At 40.4% G+C, this 20866-nt stretch overlaps 1 protein-coding gene across 4 annotated transcripts in view; it reads left to right on the top strand.

Annotated features, from left to right (window-relative positions):
* The window catches only part of zranb3 (zinc finger, RAN-binding domain containing 3), an 86307-nt gene that overhangs the window by 52672 nt on the left and 12769 nt on the right, over nt 1-20866 (top strand). For all 4 annotated transcript variants that reach the window (XM_033615809.2, XM_033615805.2, XM_033615807.2 and 1 more), the window contains 3 exons: nt 2206-2354; nt 11411-11515; nt 15590-15732. In XM_033615809.2, coding sequence (XP_033471700.1) covers nt 2206-2354; nt 11411-11515; nt 15590-15732 — 397 coding nt within the window. The remainder of the gene's footprint in view (nt 1-2205; nt 2355-11410; nt 11516-15589; nt 15733-20866) is intronic.

The following is a 20866-nucleotide window of genomic DNA, read 5'->3' as shown; positions in this document are numbered from 1 at the left end:
GTTTTCAGCTCTTTTGAGACAACCTGATGTCAGCCTGTGAAGGATTTCTTTACATGATCATCTGCTCCAGGCACACTACTGCAACCATTTACAGTCTGGTTGTAAAAAATTTCGGTTTAGAGGCTTTTATTGGTGATTTTTCCTGGCAGAAAGTGCTCCTGTACTCTGTTACAGTCATTCGCCCAGCCACAATGATGGCACAGAGACCAATCAGAGCTGACCGGCCATTTTCTGGGGGGGCTTGAAGAGACAGGCGTTAAAACTGAGAGTCTCAGACAGAGGGTGAATACAGGCATTCCAGCACAGTATTTTTGTACATTAAAGCATCTAAGTATACTCTACTAGAAACCTTAAACACAAGTAGAACCTGAAAATTACCCCTCTAAGCTCCTCTTTAAGTTAAAAATCTGAGCGTTTTCCACCATAGAAAGTCAATGAGAAAATGAAAAAAACGAGAATTAACATGAAAATAAAGGTAAAAAAACATTTTCCTATCTTAATCCATGCAGTTCACAGGAAAAACGGATATCAACTCTTGCCTTAACAGTATTTTCTGATACATTAAAGCCCCTGATAAGTTTTCAATCTGTAGTATTTGTCTGTAACATTAAATATGCATGACTAAATCAAAGCTCAGAAGAACCATTTTTAAGTATTAGTTATTAGGACTTACACACTCAAACAACCCACAACTGTCATCATGTTTTGTTTTAAACATTGCTAAATCCTGATTGGTGCATGGAAGTACATGATATCGTCATTTCCAGCTGAGCCCCACCCACAAACCAGTCAGAACAGCACAGGGAAAAACACAAAATACAGAAACCTCTTATTTACAATAAGCCAAACTGTGTAGGACCCTATTACTCATGATAAGAAAATGATACAGAAAAAGTGTTTGCAGGCTTTAATAGCGTGATATCAGAGGGCATGATGAGAGCGATGTCTTTGTTCCAGTGTGTTCCTCTGTCTCTTAATCCTTGCAGTGTTTCGGCTACAAAGCTTATTCTGCCCCATAACAACCAGAAACTCGGTGCAGGTACATGGCAGCACCTGTTCACTAGACACACTCATGTCACGGACATCAACCTGTGTCAGTATTTTCCCCCATTAGCAACCCAAATGGACACACATTCTCACGAACACACACACACAGACAAGGCAGACAACTGGCCACGCGAAGTGATTTAAGGCAAGTATTATCAGAGTGTTATAGGTCATTGTCTAAATGAAGCGTGGTCGAGCAGCGGCGGTCTCATTTCCACCGCCTGACCTTTTCTTGCTAGATACTGGCAGGATGAGCGAGCTACATGGCTGACATTAATGACCCGCTCCCTCTCTTCTCCTCCTCCGTTTCCCTCCATCTGTGACTGTCATTTTATCTCTCTTTCCCTCTCTTGCCACGTTTCTATCCTGTCGTTCGGCAAATTCTTGAGCGAACATGTGAAAAATAATTTGGGAGGTTTCTGTCAGAGATGCGGGCTCTCTGTGAAGCTGCAATGTATGACAAAACATGAAAGGAATAGTTCAGCATTCCAGGCAATATCCTTATTTGAGTCAAGTCTGAAAAATTGTCAATCATCAAACTAGAGGGCGGTGTTTGATTACAACATGACTGACTGCCTCTGGCTCTCAGTGTTGCAGATCCCAAATCAAGCATGATTCTGCAGATGCATTTTTACCACCTAATATTTGTTCAGAAACCAGCATAGCTTGTGAGTGTCCAATCAGGTCTTTATTTCATGCTCATGTCTGTCCACCATTGACAATGTGGTGCATTCAAAATGATTGCAGAGATAAACATTTTGGTGCTGCACTTAGAAATATTAAAGTGGACACAAGTGTTCAGACCTAGCAAAATGTAAAATCAACTTTAATTCCTTCTTATGAAAATTTACGAAAATGTCAAAGATAATTACCCAAACGTTTTCATTTCAGATTCTATAATCAAGTGTTTGAAAGCAATAAATATTAGGTGGTTTCACACATGCATACACATTTTAATGATCTGCTACAAATGTCATATCGTCTCAATATTGTGCGGCGTGTAATAAATCTGAAGAGCTGCTGGAGTTTAATGTCTCTGCTAGTCATTGCATCACCAGAGGAGCAAACAGAGGCACCAATAAAGCAGCGAAAGCCAGTAATGAGCCAATAATATATACTCAGTGAGATATTAGCCAGCATCTTCCTCTCTCCCTGCAGACCAGCGATCCGCGGCATGTCTCTCTTCCGATGCTAATGACGATGATGAGGGCACTGATGGAGATGACGCCAACGCCACCCATCCCGTCTACCCGGGCCTGCAGTTCTGCGCCAGCCAGTACACAGACCGAATATATCTTTACTCCAAGGTACTGGCCTGTGTGAGCGTTTGATTGTGCATATTGGATAATGGTTAGGCTCAGCTCATAATGGGACCAGAGATGTTTTACTAATGATTTTTCCTGGCTTCTCTTTTTTATCTCAAGGTTGTGAATAGATTGTGCAGTAACTGGGAGTGTTGTGCAATGCATTCACCTCAAACAGCCTCTCTCTGCTTCACTTTAATCAAGTCTCACTTCGTTAATCACTTGTAGTTGTTTTTAGTCGTCCTCAGCTGCCATACAACGCCTGAAATTTGCAAGTCAAAGCTCTGCACTGTAGGTGTTTTAATGTCTACACTGTGAAAACTGTCGATGTCACTTGTTGCTTTCACTTGCAAAACTAAAAATGTACGCATTTTTAATTTTTAAAGCTGCACTATGTGATATTATATGTAAAAATACATCCGTCTCTCAGGTCAGATGTGGTCACACTCACCTAATGTGTCACCAGATTCAATTTGCTGCTGGCTTTGAACACTATGTGCTCACAGAAAGTGATGAATTCAAAGCTGGAATCTCCCCAAGCAACTGCATTTAATTCTTCCATTCAGAGAAAGCTAGCCTGTCATATTTAATACAGTGTCTGATACCATGTCAAGTTTGTGTACTGCGTTTTACATTTCAAACCGGTATTCTTGCACCATTTCCAGTGCAGCTTTAACTGTCAGAAAATGAGCTCTTTTTTACCTTCTAGCAGAAAGTCAGAAGTGTCTGATGTAATAGTTTTTTAATTTCAGGTCTCCAGGCAGTAAGAATAAGTAAAACTGAAAGGGCATGTTGAGTTGTGATACCCACTCGATGTTTTGTTCCTCACCAGCGTGTTCCTGTCATATTCAACCGAACAGCGAACAAAACATAATTAATTCGCCCTTTTTTTTTTTAGCTGGAAGTCTCATTGAGATCAAGATGTCTTTATCAAGATAGAGCTGCAAACAACAGTTATGAAAATAGGAGACGTGCGGTTCTATCGCAAGTTGCTAATTAGCAAACAGGACGTGTGAGAAAATAGTTACATGCAACATTAAGAAAGTCAGAGTTTAAAAAGGAAACTGATGCTGATTGAAAGAGCTCACATTATTACAGTTAAAAGCTGCACTTAGACTTAAAAACAAGCCATATTGTTTTATTGTAGTTTATGAAAATGTCATATAACTGAATAACCTTGGTGCCTGGTTTTAACTCAGATTGCCTCTTGTCTATTACCAAAGGACCAGGAGCCCGTTTTCCCCCTTCCTTTCTGTGAGACTGATCGAACCCGTGTGGTGAAAGAGGACAGAGAAGCTCCTCAGCTCTATTCATATACTTTAGTTTAACACAAATGAAAGGTTTAGGAATTACCAAAGGATAACCAATAGGATTTAGCAAGGATCCCCCCATCTTTAAACCTCTGTCGAAAGTTTCTTCTCTCAGCTACAGTCCGCCTGTGTAAACCACCACTCAGGGTGTCTTGACATTTTATTTATGCACGTATGTGTGGCTTTTATGTATACAAATTTAAAGGGGTAGTACGCAAATTTAGGGATGACAGACATGGGCGTTTACCAGGTAGAGAGTTTCAAATATTCAGTCAATCAATCATTCAATTTATCAATCAGTCTTTTTTTTTTTGGTCACATGGAATCATACAAGGTGTAGTGCAGTTTTCCGGATGGTCCTGGTAATCCGTGGTTTCTGGTAGTGGAATGTTTTACCTGTCCACACATCCCGACCTCGATAGCTGTATTGAACATGGGCAGTGCTGTTTTGCAGCTGCCTCGCAGCCACCTTTTAACAGCATATAGCAGTGCACCAGTCCTTTTTCACCATAAAGCACACGCCTCCTCTCCTTCTCTCACCACAGTCCTCTCTTCTGTCAAATCACCATATAGAAAAAGAGTAATCAGGTTGAATGGCGCCATTCAGGACTTAACCAAGTTTTGGTGAATCACACTTCCTGATATCCTGTTGGAAACCAATGCCGCATGGAAGTCATCCAGTTCATTTTCCAACATCTGTACAATGGCTCGCAGGATGCTGGTTCAGCTGGTCCCCATCCTCTCTGTCTTTTCCTGTTCCCTGTTTACTGATATTTACATTTGAGAACCTCCCGCCGGCTAGCAGCTAGCCGCACACCACCACTGTCCAAAGCCAACCACAAAAAGCACCACCAAGGCTTGCAAAATACACACGAGCATAAATTTAGCAGAGCTGACAGAGCGGCAGCTGGAAACGTCAAACCAATCTTGAAACCTCAAAATAATCTTGTTGCATTATGGGAAATGTAGGATCAAGTATTTTTTGGAGCTTGTCCCTGACCGAAGTGCTCCACTGACAAAAAAGTGTCACATATTTAACACATGATTTCCAGTGGCACTATTGAGGATGCAAACAATGTTAATAACTTAATAGCGTTCATTATCACCCGCATAAAACAAGCATCATTGCACTTGCATTTATTTATGACAGAAACATCAAACACAAAGTAAGCTAGCTGAAGAACACTGTAGGTAACTTTGGTCTTGGTTTGGGGTGATATCAGGTCAGGATCAAGACTTTGAATGGTTTTAATATCGTCAGTGACAGTGAGCATAAGTTTAAACAGCTGAGATGGAACAAACTAAAATAAAATGCTGGCTGCCTAAGGTCAATCGTATATCTCTAAAAAAATGTATCTGTCTTTTCTATCTGTCAGTCACATAGTACCAAATCACTGGAGAGCCACTTTAATATTAATGTTTTCTATGTTCTTGACCTACCTTTGTCTAACTGTAAAATAAATGGATGCTAACATTGCTCAGAATATAAAACAACTAAACACCTTGCTGCTCTGTTCAAGTAATAATGAACAACAACAATGGCAGCAGTGACAGAGCGCTGTGGACCATTGAGGGAAGAAGTGTAAGATCAGTCATAAATTTGTAAATATCCCCTAACAAGCTCCAGTCAGTTCATTTCGAAAAAGCTGACCAAGAGATAGCAACAAAGGCACTGAGGCAGAGAAAAAGTAAAGACAGTTTACCTACAGCATCTGTTATATGATAAACAACAGTGTCTCGTAGTGTGAAGACTTCAGGTATTTCATTCAGACAGTAAAGTACAATGTTGTTTGAGTTGCATGTCTCATTGAACTTTGTGGTGCTTCCTGCACCCGAGCAGACTAAGATAAACTATAGTTTAACCCCAGTCTGACTCTGATTACACTCTGGTGCATTCTTGGCACTCGTCTTGAGTGCCACTTGCCAACAGACCTCTGTATTGATCGGATTGTGATACTTAACGCCCTTTTGTTTCATTCATGAGGGATCAGATTCCTTCCCCACTAACGTAGATAAGAGACAAGAGGGTTTTACATAGAGAAGACCAAAGCGCTGAACTGAATCACCAATGGAATATTACCCTGACGGCAATAGACAAGTGTCACGTACGTGTGGCTGAGACGATAAGCCATGGAGATAAATGTCCCCCGCTGTCGTCTAAATGATAAACTGTAGGAATTCTGTCTGGAAAGCTGTCACATCGGGATAATCCTGGACCAGGCGTAGAATTCACACAGGGGGCCGCTCAATGCACAATCAGGGCAAGATTTGTCACCAGGGTTTGAATAAGAAATATTGAGAGTATTAGGAATTTTATGTCCATTTTCAAAACACCAAACAGTTGTTTTATTCAAGGATTCAGTGTTCCTGCTCTCGGGTGGGTTGGTGGTTTTTCATGTCAACACCAGGAGTAGCAGATGGGTGGGGTTTACTTCGTCAGGATGATTCAGGCAGACATTATGTTGTGCTAAACTTAAAATCCTTTGCTGCGATTCCCCATATTTTGGAGTATCCATTATGTTGTCATATGTGACAAACCCCTGGGTCCATATCCATAAATGATTTACAATATTTACATTGTATCTGTAGATAAGGGGTTGTGTATGTGTTTTAAACTGAATGAACTGCAAAAGTAATGCATTGAAAATGTTAAATATCCCAAAGGGAAACTCAGAGTGAATATTTAGCTACTAGCATCCAGCAAACTTTAAAAAAAGGAAAGGTCATGATGTCAGTGATAGCGTTTTAATTTTGTACTGGAGCCAGACTTTGGTGTCAGTTCTATTGGAGTGAATGGGGCAGCAGGGCAAATCACACTATAACCCATCATATCCTTGTTATTCTATCTTTTACTGGAAAATCCTCCCACCAAATTAAAATACACACATTACGTGATGCTTGCTGTTGTTTTTATCTCAGTGTGCACATGCCTCTGTCCAGCAGCTGCATATAAGCCCCTGTTTGCTCCAAGCTTCATTATGATACATGGCCACATGGGGCAGGTCCAGCTTGTTATGGTTGACCAGACTACTCAAGATTTAGGTAAATAGCCACCAAACTAGGACATGACCACAGGCTATAATGCCTCGCAGTTTGCCTCAGTGATTTACATTCATACCAACATTAGTCATCTAATGTTAGTATATACAATTAGCTAACACACACACAAGTCATAATAATGATAACGCTAGAGAGGCTGTCCTATTTGTAATTACTCTCCGACATCGCAGCTCTCTGTTTCTTTTACACATTTACAGCGTTATCTCTAAATTAATGTACATCGTCAGCTCACTAATGTTAGCTAAATGAAGTGTAAATGCTAACTTAGTTCACTGATGAATAAAGTAACAAGTACCAGTAAGGGATGAAAGTCCAGATTTATAATAACTTGGCGATTAGCACCACCTCCTGATTATATTAGGAAACATTATAGAGCTGGCTTACGTTAGTCCTCCCAAATATTATATAATATCATTAACCATTTGAAGGTTAGTCAGTATTTGATGATCAAATACAAACTCTGGCTCCAATGCAAAATTCAAGTGCTGTCACTGATATCATGTCCGTTCCCTCTTTCGTGTTTTCCTTGGTAAACCACAGGAAGTTCATGTTAAGGTTCAAATATCCAGAATAAAGGGGCTCTGTGCTCTTAACGTGGAGAGCAGAGAGCAGGAGGTTCATACATGCTATCATTGCATTTTAAATGCTAATGGTACTCGTGTAAAGGGGGCTATTGCACTTTTAACCTGCGCTGCTTGTTGATGGTGTGTGACAAATTCACTGGTCATTTCTCACTACTTGCTAAAGCTAACTTTGTGAGCCTTGTTAGCATATTTAGGCTAGCATAGCTGCCATTTCTCCCTTGAATTCCATTAATTATATTAGCTAGCTTGATGTGCTTGCAGGTGTTCATAAATGTGGGGCATGCAGTAGAAAACAAAAATGGGAATGCAGAAATTAACGTCCCTTTTTAAGAATTCGAATGTGTATCATTTTTAAATGATTGTCATCTGATTTTGGAGTGAACACATTGTGGCTGTATGTATTTGTTACTCATGAGCTTGTCCTTGGCGAGGATAGTACACCTCTTTTCAATCACATATACAGTAGCGAGGCTCTATTCCTGTTCCATGTTCTAACAGCACAACCTGCTCCACTGCTCCCCCGACTCTCCATGATATTTATTTTGCCATAATCCAAATAAACACACGGGCCTCTGTGCACTGAGGATGCAGCACAGGAACTTCCTAATGTTGATTTGTATCTCTGAATTCCTGTGTCAGCTGCTGGCAGGTATTAACCTTTAAACTTTATCTTTCTCCTATCTCCTGCCTGTCCTCTTTGTCCCCACTGTCCAACTGTCTCTGAAAACTGAAATCCAGATTATAGCTTTTACTTAAATTCACTGGTCACCTTCTTTCCGGTAAATGTCCCCCTGATGTTTGGCACAATCACTGTCATCTGAGTGAAGTTATCTCTGAGTGTAAGTGGCTTCCCAGGCTTCAAATTGACAGTAGTTAGTGCTAATGAAGCAGTAATAACCAGGAAAATGTTCTTTATTGTGGTTATTTTTTCACAACGATTATGCAGATACCTCCAAGCTGCGGCAGTATGATTACCCATAATCACAACAAGGTACATTCTTGTGGGTATATGCAGGTTTTTTTCTTATACTCTTTACAGTCCTCATTATTTTTGTTACTAATGCATGCGCACTGTCACCAGAGAAGCATTATGTTCAAAGTACGTGTACATATATTAGAATAAAAACAAGAGAGATCACTAACGAGCTCCTTGGTTACCACAAGAATTACCATGGCAACCAATGAAGAATAAAGTGTGGCCATATTACAGAACTTGGATGTAATTGGATTCAAGTTGTGCAGGTTAGTCATTAAAAATATGATTGCTTGGCTGAAAATACCTGTAGTTTAATATTAATTGAGCTGCAGAACACAATGAAACTAATTGCATATGAACGTTATATATTATAGGGTGACAGTCGTGGTGCTGTAGGTGCCATACATGTTCCATATTGAACTAAATGGGTTACTATAGGTTCAGCCCTCATGTTCAAACTGATATATTAACTGTTAACCCTTAACAGTGTTTTCTTTATGTTCTCAGTTGTCTGTAACAATCAAGGTTCCCATTTCACATATAGAAATAGTGACAGTGTGTTATTATCTGCCACCATTTTACACCATTCTCATATGCATGTATGCTCATATGCATGCTGTTGACGATGTTGGGTGACAAGTGACTGGATCATTTAAGTTTAATATGATGGGTACATGACATGTATGTTTTCACCAAATTCCATGTCAAACTATTCGCAGTAATTAAGACAAATTACATTTTCACACAAATATCAACTTCATAATAGCACTACAGGAAGCACAATGCATGCCAACCAATACTTTGTGAGACATTTCTTAATATCATAATTCAGAACATTTCAGCCAGGTTACTAAACAACCATTAAAAGCTATGCTAATGCTAATATGTGAGTAAACTCTTAAAGGTCCAGGATTTAAGGGGATTAACTTGCAGAAGTGCAATTGAATATTTATAACTATGTTTTCATGAGTGTAAAATCACCTGAAACAAATGCCCTATCTAGAAGTATACAGATCTTTTTTTTAAGCAGATATTTCTACATTTTGGGTTCTCGTCCACGTGCAAAAAAAGTTTAAGGTCACTACAACAGAAATTAAAAATAAAAAAAAAAAGCCTTCCAAAGTGCAGATTTTTCAAAACTCATGTTACTCTTTATAAGTGTGGACACGTAGTATGGAGTGTTTGGGAAACAATGACGTCATCTCCTCAATTCACCCATGCCCATAGTTGCTTTGTGTAAAGAGTACACGCCCAAGAAACCAACTACAATTGCAAGCTAGTGGTTTGCCCAGGTTTTGTTAGCACTGCTTGGTCTCATGACAGCTTCACACACTTCTACTTGCGGCACCACTAGAAGGATTAACGAATTACCCCCAGTGTTGTTTGATCCACCCCACTGTCCGTAGTTTCAAGTCTACCAGAAACAGTGGTTTTGAATCAGGGCTCGTCAAATCACCAGGTGGCGGGAACATTTCCAGTGTGGGATTGTTGTTGGTAAGCGGTGAAAGGAAAACTTAAGCCTGTCAAGAGCATCACTTTTGTCTTTGATTGAGCTCCTTCATGATATCAAAGATGAATCAACGGTAATGCGAACCCTGTTATCTGTTTTAAAAAAGGTAACATCAGCCTGTACACTTAACTACCTTTGTTGACGAGAGGAGGGTACTGAAGACAGCTAGCACCAGCAAGCATTTGGAGCTGTTTTTGTGTTCTAATGCGGATGGAGATATTTTGTAAAACGAGAGGAAAAGTATCTCTATATTTTTAGACAGGGCCTAAGAATAGTGTTTTTGTTACCCTAGTATGAGCCATTTATATCTACATATGGAACGGCTCCTCTTCCCTGGAGTCCAAAGCCTTTGCTGTTGTTTCTACAGTAGCTCAGAACAGATGAATCAAACACTGGCTCTGGACAGGGCAATTCGGGTTTACGCATCTGCCTCTGTAGTTCTCCTGCATGCTTGGCACACGAGAGAAGTTTCAGTTGTTTGCAATCTGCAACCTCACCACTAGATGCCAGTAAATCCTACACACTGGACCTTTAAAAGAATAAAAGTGTAAAGAATATTAAAATTTAAACAATGTACACTATGTTTTATTTAATGGCGATGCAGTAATCCAGTAGCAGTGTCAAACATTGACTTTACCCCGCTCGTTCACAGTAACTTACGTTAACTTCTGCTATCTGAGACAGTGATGTTCGCAGTGAAAGAAATTCCTCTGTTGTATTTCATGAGAAAACAAAGACACCCACCTTCTCTGACACATGAAACATTCATTTGACAGCATCAGAGAGGTTTGTTTGGAATCTATCCCTCCATAAGTTATATAACGACAATATTACCCTGACATTTATTCTTGTCAGGCAACTGAAACAATAACTCTGCTGCGTTGTCATTCACTCAGAGCTATACCGAGCAAGTGAACACGCGTGGTTGTATTTGTTTGCTTTGGTTACACCAGTGACTCAGCAGCAAATCCCACATCTCACCAACTGTTTGGGCAGGAAAACATGGGGAGCCAGTCAGGAAGCTCCAAAGAACCATGAAGGGACCGTGTGTAGTGTAGTGGTGCCACTGTGGAGCGTTTACTGCTTCAAAGAACCACTGAGTGTGTTTTATAGATCTCTCTCTGCCTTATAAGCGAGAGTGTAGGGATTTCAGCCAGAAGCATTGTCTGTTTTTTTGGCATTTACGCTTAAAAAAACAACAACAATTAATCAAAAACTCATCGTTTGAGCTCTACTAAGTTTAAATACTTTCATTACTTTGTGGCATTTATAGTCCCAATGTGATGAGCTGTTATTCATGTAAACCCCCAGCACAAATTATAAAATGATTGTTGTTGTTGATATGGTGAAGTTATGTGTGCAGAAACAAATACTTTTTATTTTTGTTGAGTGATTGGGTAATTAAATAAATTATATGTGAAGCGTCTTTTAGTCACATAAGTCTTAAGAAACAAATGTGTTTCCAGTTTTAAAGGGTCACTTCAGCCATTTAGGTATCTAACCATCAAGTGGCTCTAGTAAGAGTGATGGTGGTATTGGTAGCAGCAGTATTAGTAACCGTAGTAACAAATCTCCTCGCTTAAGGCTGTCTTCTTCCTCTCTGTCTCCTCGTGTGTTAGGACGGGAGTCCGTTGAACTTGAGCTTCGTCCCTCTGGACATCAAACTAACCAACTGGGACGACCTGCCTGAGGCCTTCAGCCGGCGCCGGGAAAATCGAATGCAGGTCTGCCCTTCCCGCCAGGCTGTGTGTGCGTGTCTTCCACATGTGCTTTGATATTCGTGAACGTGTGTGTGTGTGTGTGTAAGAGAATTAGAATGTTTACACAAGGGACATGTAGCTACTTAATGTATCATTACTGTAAAAACGCCTTAAAGGGGGAATCTGCCGGAGTTGACTTTTAGGTTTTAAAATGTGCCAATATTTCCTTTTTTTGATTGATTAGAAAGATATCAACCACATGACTTTGCATAATTTCCAAGATGACAGAAAATTCTCGAGTGCAGTTGAAAGTTTTTCAGCGAGTAAGCCCACAGGCTGCTTTAAGGATTGCCTTATTTTTAGACTAAGATAATTCAGTGTGATACCACAGTCAGACGGGCTATCTCCTCAATTCCACTGACCCAGTAAAGACGAGGCTGTACGGGGTTATTAAACGGATATCAGATATGTGTGTGTGTTACAGCCTCTCAATGAAGCTCTTCCTGATTAAATACATTTTAAATAAGAAAAAAAAAGGTGACACCACTGATGATGAGAAGTAAGAGCAGCAGCATTGGGAGCCCGACAGATAGGTGGAGTGTGGACGCTCACTTCCACCACTGCAGGGCCTGAAGGGGGAGACGGAGGAGGGGCTGGGGGGGATGATGGAGAGAGGAAAAAAGAGAGGGGGCAGTATGGGGGATTGGGCGACTGAGGAGACCGGCAAAAGAGAAAGTGCCGTTTTATGACAGTCGTTAAAGGAGACGGATCATCGCCTCAAACGACCCCGCACGCCAACCAGCTAATATTAAATCCTGCAATCTGCTGTGGCAGTAACAGAGCTGCTGACAGACGCCCCACCTGTCACGTTGTTTATGTTGGTTTGTAAAACGAAGGCGTGAGTTGCATCCATCCTCTGACCCATCATTTACGCCCTGTTACTCTCCAATTGTCCATCAAAATCAATAGTAAGCAAGCGATTTAATGTGGGCTGCAACACGGCTTGGAAAGGGAGGCAGTGGTGTGTAAACTCACCTACACAACCAAAGAGAGGCTGCCCAGGCAAACGTTTTGTAAAAGAATGATGGGAAACTATCATGAATTATATCGGAGTAATGTGGAATGTGGCACTCAGACAGTTTCAGGTGGGATATACACTTTTTAGCAAACGTCATTCAAAGAGGACTAAATTGCATTTGTCGGGGTCGATTTTCAGCAGCGGATTAATACACATTGCTGTAGTGAGTATTTACAGCAACAAGACGATGCATGTGGAATTGAGTCAAAATAAACTACAGTGTGTTGTTCATGATCATGTGTTGTAATAATTTTTGGACAACACTGGAGCTCTATGGTGCAGAGGAATAAGATATATCGGCAGAGCCTTTCCCACTAAGTGATGTAAGCAATGATTATTGCCCCCTGGTCTCTGGGGGCCCCTAGAAAAGGTTTTTTTTTTTAAATGAACATGAGAAAATAACAAAATTAAAATTGAATTTCTTATAACTTCCAAAACAAATACTGACATTTTGTTCCATTTTTGCCAAAAATAGTGACAAAACAAGAAGCTCAGAGACAGCTAAATAGATGATTTAGGTCGGCTAAGTAATGATTTTCCACGTTTTGCGATTGTATTAAATATGATAAGTTAAACAAATTTAATGAACAAGACAAACAAAAGTCAACACAAACTGGGATAAGTATCTTCACAAGCAAGTCTTCAACAGTTTGACAGCACTGCAGCTTATGATTCGAGTGAATACATTTCATTTGGAGGTTGGTTTAAAGAAGTGATATAATCCTTTTCATATTGCAACGACCATATGTTATGTCCTTAAAGTGTGCCTGCATGGTGGATCCTTCAATCAGTGTGGAATTTACTCTGTCACTTCAAATGATTATATTAAGAAGTTCCTTAAAAGAAACCATAAGGAACACAAATGTACTGTAAACCCTGAGTATATGAAAGTTCACTGTGATAGTAATACCTTAAAGAAAAAAATACATTGACTAAAATAACACTCAACTACTTGCCCATAGTTTTCCAAACTAGTGCTCCGATCTAACTGCTGATTAGCTGCGTTGGTTCCTATTAAAACTTTTGCATTTTACTGACTAAATTTTGCCCTTTTCTTGAGCAAATCTTAACAGTTGTCCTTGTGCCTTTTTCAAATTATTTGATTAATATACCAGACATTGCACAATATTATTAGATTTTGGTAATATTCTTTACTGTTCTCATAAGGTCCCATTTTGCATCTTGTCTGTTTAGTCGTGTCATATCCTTTCTATATTTGGACATCTTACACATGAAGACAGCTGAAATTCAGCCCTTTCCGATTAAACGTATCACTAAAACATCAAATGTTAAACCGATCAAGCAAATGGCCCTGAAAAGGGTCGTGCATGGGGTTAGGGTGCAACAGACAAATACAGTATTGTTGAACCCGGGCCGCTGCGGCAACAGCCTTGTACATGGAGCGCAACAGCTTTTCTGACCGCTGTTGTCTGGAAATATGCCAAAAGAGGGCATCCCTGCATGGCAAAAAGAATGCATGTTAAATTCTACAGATAAACTTTCTACTGAGAGGAATTTATTCAGATGTAACCCCTTTGGGTGGTTTGGGAATTTCGAAAAGCTCTCTAGCTGATGTCACATGAGTTAGAGTTGCAGTTGACAGATAGTCTACTCCTGCTCTGAACTCTATACCATCACTGCACGGCTGGCTTCTCACGTCTGCGTGAGGTGCAGCTCATGCAAATATTTTTGGGGGCAGCAGTAGCTCAGTCTATAGGGACTTGAACTGTGACCCTCCGGTTGGGAACTGGAGGGCTGCAGTTCACGGGGGGGGGGCATCCAATACCAAATCCTGCTTAGGTCCCCCAAAAGTCTAAGACCAGCCCCATGTATAAGGCTAGGATACACACACAGTACTTATTAGTAGGATGCATTTTTATTGGGTTTATTTATTTATTTGGCAGCAAGACTAATACAGAACATCACCAGCCTTATCCTTTAAGACATAAAAGCATGATTAACATCCAGCTCTGTCCAGCTTCACAGTGATAAATCAAAGCCCTCCCAGTTCCCACCCACACACTGTCTGATACTCACCTATTAACCCATCCGACCTTTGGAGAAGCTGGAAGCTGGAAACACCATCCCACTCTCCTCCTCAGTCACGACTTCTGACATCTGATTCGACTCCACTTGACTTTCGGCTCACCTTCGATGACCTCACAGAAGAGTTACAATGTTAGGATGTTTCTTAATCTTATCCGGAGTCTTGTACCAGACAATCCAGTCTATGCAGAGTAGGGTTTTCTTGATCATTCAGTTCATTACGTCCATCCTGACCCCAGTACTTTGACCCCTGATCTCCTCCTATGCAAAAAACCTCAGCTCAATCTCCAGTGCTGTGTCATTTACTGATATGAGAAAATACTTCAAGCCATTTATTTCCTGTTGTTCTGTTTTTCTTTTTCTTTCCTGTTTTACCTGATTTTGATCTGCTGCCGTTTAACTTTTGCTTTTAATGTGTAGTTCTTAATATTTCTATCAAAATCTGCACAATTCAACTGCAAAAACATCAACAAAGCAAGCCTGGGTTTGAGAAATTGTCCTTATAATGCACACTGAGTTTTATCTAAACACAAATAATCTTTTTGTGAGAGTAGGTATCATCCATGAAAAAAAGCACCACACTCCTCCAGTGTAATATATGTAGGTAAATTGGCCATTAGGCCTTGGTGCTTGGTGAGCTATTTGTTATTTTGCCAGTGGATTTTCTTTGAATCCTTGACTTGGCTGAAAGCATATACAGCTCTCTCTTGGTTTGATGGGTTTTATTCAGCTATCTGGAAAACTGTTTGCTTGTGTGTGTCAGTGTGCATGTGTGCTCTGCAGGTTTGGATTGTTTGTTTTCACCTTAAGTGTATTTTCAAAATTGAAAAACTGAAAGAAAAAAAAAAGTTTTGCTCTTAAAGAGGGTCCAGTATCCAAACTATCAATTTGTGCTGAAGATGAAGGCTCCAGTAGTTTCAGTTTCAGCTTGAAATTGAATATGAAGTGAGGTGTCGTGTCCTACCCCCCCGCAGGTACTGAGGTTCGTTCAGGAATGGAGCAGCCTGGCAGCCATGAAGCAGAAACTGCTCCGACGCAGCGGCCTCCTCTTCCACAGCCCCACTTTAGGCCTGCAGCAGCTGGCCGCCACCCAGCGCCCTCACTCCAGCACAAAGAGGTCAGATTCTCGCTGGAAATATGTTCTTGAAGAAAATGTGCTACTTTGACCTTTAAATACTTTGCTGCAAGTAAACATTCTGGAGGTAATTGGCCAACTGATGAGGATGCAACTGATAAAATCACCTAGCAACAGTTGTCAATTGAGACGACAATTGATGGTTGCCAGCAGGAATGCTTTTGTCTGCCACTGTCTGAAATCAGGGACCCATTTTTAAATCCTGAAAAAATTAAGGAGTAAATCTCCCCCTATTATTGCCATAAATAGATCCGTAATAAGAGACCAAATATGTCTTCCCCTCTGAGCTGATCAGTAAAACCTAATTTGACCTGGCACCCCGTCATGCCAGTTAGTGTAAATTTCAAAATGGTGGAAACACTAAGATGAATTAATTCCCACCATTATGTCAGAAACCGGAAAGCAATGTGTGAGATTCCACCAAGAAACAGGCAGATTTGTAAATACCAACTGCCCCAGGCGTCATGGAAGGCTGAATAGTATTTGTGCGTACTTGCACGTGTGTGTGGGTGTATCAAAGAGTGTCAGCTGAGGCATAAGAGAAGATGGGATGAACGCTGTGTATGTGTACATGTGTGTTTTTTGACAAACAAGCATTGTTGCTGGCACACTAATTACAGCTGGCATGGATAGAGGCAGGGAGAGTTTGCCAATTACAGGGTAGACTTGTGTATGTGTGTGTGTGTGTATGTGTAACCGAGAGAGTGTTTCTCAACCGGGGAACGTGTTTGGGTGCACGAACCTAATCAAGGTGTGAGTAGGAGGCAATTGGCCCGGCTTGATTTGATACCTGTTTGATTTATTCACTAATCAGAACCAATCAAGCTCCAGCTTCGGCTCAGCGGGGCGATCACGGCTCACCTTCCCAGCCCTGAGACGCTCAGTTTCCAACTACTTCAAACTTAATGCACTTTGCCTGGGTTTTCAATGCCGTGGATGTTTTCGTCATAAGCCACTCATGGTGATTTACAGTGATTTCAGAAGCGTTGAGAGGATTTTAATCGGGTTGCATCCTGCCTAAGTACGCTTTATTGCTAAGATTATCGCAATCATTGGCTATAGACAGTTTATTATATGCCATTATAATAGAATAAGAATGCACAAGAATTTTCTTTCGTATATAGATGCATACCAATTTTCTTCATAATGGTAGCTAATCAGTTTGGTTGCTATGCAACACACATAAATAGCACTGGTTAGTAAGATTCAGTTAATGATTTCATGTTTTTATGAACCATTGCGCAGGTTAAAACCCAGCCATTCCTAAACCACCTGAACACTACAGTATTCAAAATTTAGAAATAAGACTGTTAAAATGAAAATGTTCAGGTTTAATGTAAGATACTTTACCTACACGGTAAGCATATACAAAATCATTGGACTATATTATCTTCCCAGATTGCATGGAGGAAAGCAATCACATTGAAATGTACAACTCTATATTGTAATGTGTGGATTAAATTACATTCCAAACATCCGTATAATAAAATTAAATCAGAAATCATATCTAAAGTACAGCATCTATAAAGATAGAAAATGGATAAGTAACTGGAATATTTGGCTGAGAATACGACATCATGTCACTATGGCAACATATATTAAAGCTTACTTCAGTGATTCAGTATTGCACTTTCATAAAGTTTGGGGAATTGTGAGAAACAGATTTAGCAGAGGCCGTGATTACCTGACTTTTAGCCTCCGGAATAAGTCACACTGCAAAAACCCCCCCACTAGATCCTGCTCTTCACATTATGCAACTTTATAGTGTCTTTCATTAGACACTCCCTGTCTGATAAACACCCACATCTTTCAAACTCCACACCTCCGGTTTGTAACACAGGCTCTGTACTATAAATTTGAAGTCTCAAGCCGAAACTGAGAAAAGACAGGGTTATTTTCTCAGACTTGACAAAGCTCCCACAGAGCCACGGAATAATTATACAACTTTTTTCAGAGGTTGAACTAGTGCTCTGAACTTCATGTGTAAAATCACTACTTTAAAATGATGATCCTTGAAGCATTCATAATATCAGAGCCCGTTTCTGACACCAGTATTTTATTTGCATTTTGTAATTGCCCCTCTATATAGTAGGTTATTTGTCACTGAGGGACTCTGCCTTCATTGTACAGGATTCAAGTGGCCACAGGTGTCTCCTAATCAACTCGGGCTAAAATCTTAAAGTAGTTGTTTTGTTTGGGGGTGTTTGAGGACTCGTCAGCTTTTTCACATGACCTGATAACCCTTCTTGCACTATGACATTGAGTTTGGAGAGGCAGAGTACCGGCACAGAAGCTAAGCAAAATACTACTATGGACACTATGTTAGTTCGGTTCTAAAGGTCACACAATATCACAGGCTACCTAAATGATCGAGTTGACAGTAGACCAGCAACTCCTATGTGCTGTCAGGTAAATGACTGTGTCTAAACAGGGCGATATAACTGCTTCAGTTCCCCACCAAAAAAGGCTGTGGGACGGCGAGGTAAAGCGGTAAAATAATCCAAATATAGTATACGCTTTAACTGAAATCAAGTTGTTAGAAACAATAATCTTAGAACAGGAGGAGGTGCTGACCTCCCACAGCCTCAGATTGATTAGCTTCTCTTCCCTGTACTCCTGTCTGTCTTTCCAAACTGGGAGCATGCTGACCAACATCTACCATAGGTAATATACTGACTATGAATCTGTAAATGTGTAAAAATACAAGAATAGTATGAACAGATATTTGCTAATTGCAGTATAATATTATATTGAATCTCAGTGTGTCTTCAACTGGTTAAATAAAGGTTTAATAATAACAAAATAGCACCATCTTCTACCTCTAAGCTCAAACTGTCATAAGTATTTAAGTATTATAGCTTTAAATACAACGTGTTTCCACATAATACAAAATTATGTCATCCCAAAAGTTGCCAAAGCATCTCTCAGGTTATGGTTAAACATCTAAATTAAACTTCGTATTTCCCTGTTCCTTCTGAGGTGTACCATTGCAGTGTATGTAATTGGATTGACTGTTAAGCTGTATGTCTCTCCGAGGCCAGTGGAGGAGAGCAGCCATCAATCAAAGCAGCTTCAGCTGGGCCGGACTATAGCATTAGCTCGTTAGTTTGATTTCACACAGCTGAGCAGGGTCTGGCCCCGGTGCTGAACCGCAGGCCGGCCTGGGAGGAGCCGGGGCTGCTGTCTGCCGCTCTGCGGGTCTGCAGGTACGCTGTCAGCAACCGTCTGCCACCACAGGCCTGCGGCAGCACTCCTGCAGCTGTGCATCAAATGACTACCAGCAGAAAACCATGTTCAGGTAATCCACTGTAGCTGTTGCTAAGTTATCTTGAAGGCATCGTTTGACATTTTTGGAGATGTACTTATTTGCTTTCTTGCTGAGAGCTAGATAGAGAAAATTGACACCACTGCCATGTGTATACAGTAAATATGAAGTTACCACCAGCAGTCAACCAGTTACCAAGCAACCAGAGAAGACTTTAGGAAGTTACTGCTCCCAGCCAAGAAATAGTCATAGAGCATATGACCCCCTGTAAAGCCACAAATTAGCATACAGACATGGAATTGGTATCAATCTTCATGTCTAACTCTGGCAAAAAAAATGAATAAGTGTATTTCCCAGAGTGTCAGACTTTTCTGTTCAAGGTGCTCCGTGGAATAATCTACACTCAGTGTTTCACACCAAAATGCATTGTGTTCTAAAAAAAAATGTGTCAATAAAATATTTGCAATGCAGATTTTTGAAAATATCTCAAATCTACCAATTGTGGAATAGTGAAACAGCGTGAAACCTGAAGAAATGTGTATTTCCGTTTGTATTGTGCAAACATTGCTCCATAGCGCTGCTAGTGGTCAAACATTTGTAATGCAAAAAAATATAAAGAACAAGAAAGGAGCACCAGTCATCTTTAGTGTAGAATTACTGTCCAGGCACCTAGCTGCATAAAAACATGCAAACAGACACACACACACACACACACACACATCCACACTCTCCCAGAAGCGCAGTTGGACTCCAGTTTAGTGTAAGGTATCTTGTTTCATCCAGCCTCTGTGCAGGGACTGTTTGAAGCAAAGGAAGCTCATGTGTTTGATGGAGACTTACCTTCTTCCTCATCTCCCCTCAGCTTCCAGAGAAACTTCTCCTCTTTGATGTGTCTCCCTCCTCCACTTTCTGCCTCCTGTCATCCATCTTTTCTTTATTTTTTTTCCCCCCCTTTTCCTACCTTCTTTCCATCTTCCTCCCGAAGAAAGTATTCTGTCCAGATGGAGGTGGTGGAAATGCATAAAAATGTCACTGCATAGCCTGCAGGGCCGAGTAGAAATACTAAAAGCATAGTTTAACAGTAGCAACACCTTCCTGTTTAAATAGCAGGGTGTTTCATGGAGGCTTGTATTTCATTAGTAATCAGGGGAACAGCGCAGTCAGGATAGAAACACATCACGTAACCATTCAGGTAGAATTAAATAACCCATTCATATTTAAATTTCTTTTTATATGGAAATAATACGCTTTTGATGGTGGTGAATGCCCCTGTGAGCAACTATATGTTTTTTAGGGGCAGAAACATCTAATTTTGTTTCTGCATTTTGATACAAGTGGCATCAACAACCTTTCAGAATGTCAAATGGTTTTAACATTGACGACGGCAGCTTTCACTTTCCTTTACTGTACAGTTAAATAGTGCTAAATGTAGTTTATGTATTCTATAGCTGTCCAATTATTGATATTATTTCAAAGGTGGCAGCGCTGCTGATTCTCTGCAAGTAATAAAGTTTAATCAAACCAAGTTCATGAATTGACAAAGCTGTCAAAACAAATGTTTGTAAAATACAGCATTAGTTATCGACCTACATAACAATTAGTGAACGGCTTCATAGCCTGAGTTTATTGACTGTTAAACAGCCATACCACTCAACGGCTGCCTCCTGCCTCTCCATCCGTCTCTACCTACCTCACCCTTGTTTTTTCTTCTTGCCTGTAGTGCTATTATCAGACTAGATTGTTTTGGTGTGAGTTGCTGAGTGTTGGAAATATCAGCCTTGGAGATGTCCTCCTTCTCTTCAATATAATGGAACTAGATGGCACTCGGTGTGTGGTGCTCAAAGCACTAAA

The sequence above is a fragment of the Epinephelus lanceolatus genome, chromosome 24, assembly GCF_041903045.1.
Source record: "Epinephelus lanceolatus isolate andai-2023 chromosome 24, ASM4190304v1, whole genome shotgun sequence".
In the NCBI taxonomy this organism is placed as follows: domain Eukaryota; kingdom Metazoa; phylum Chordata; class Actinopteri; order Perciformes; family Serranidae; genus Epinephelus; species Epinephelus lanceolatus.
Note: the sequence above shows the minus strand (reverse complement) of the source record. Positions and strands in the feature narration are given on the sequence as shown.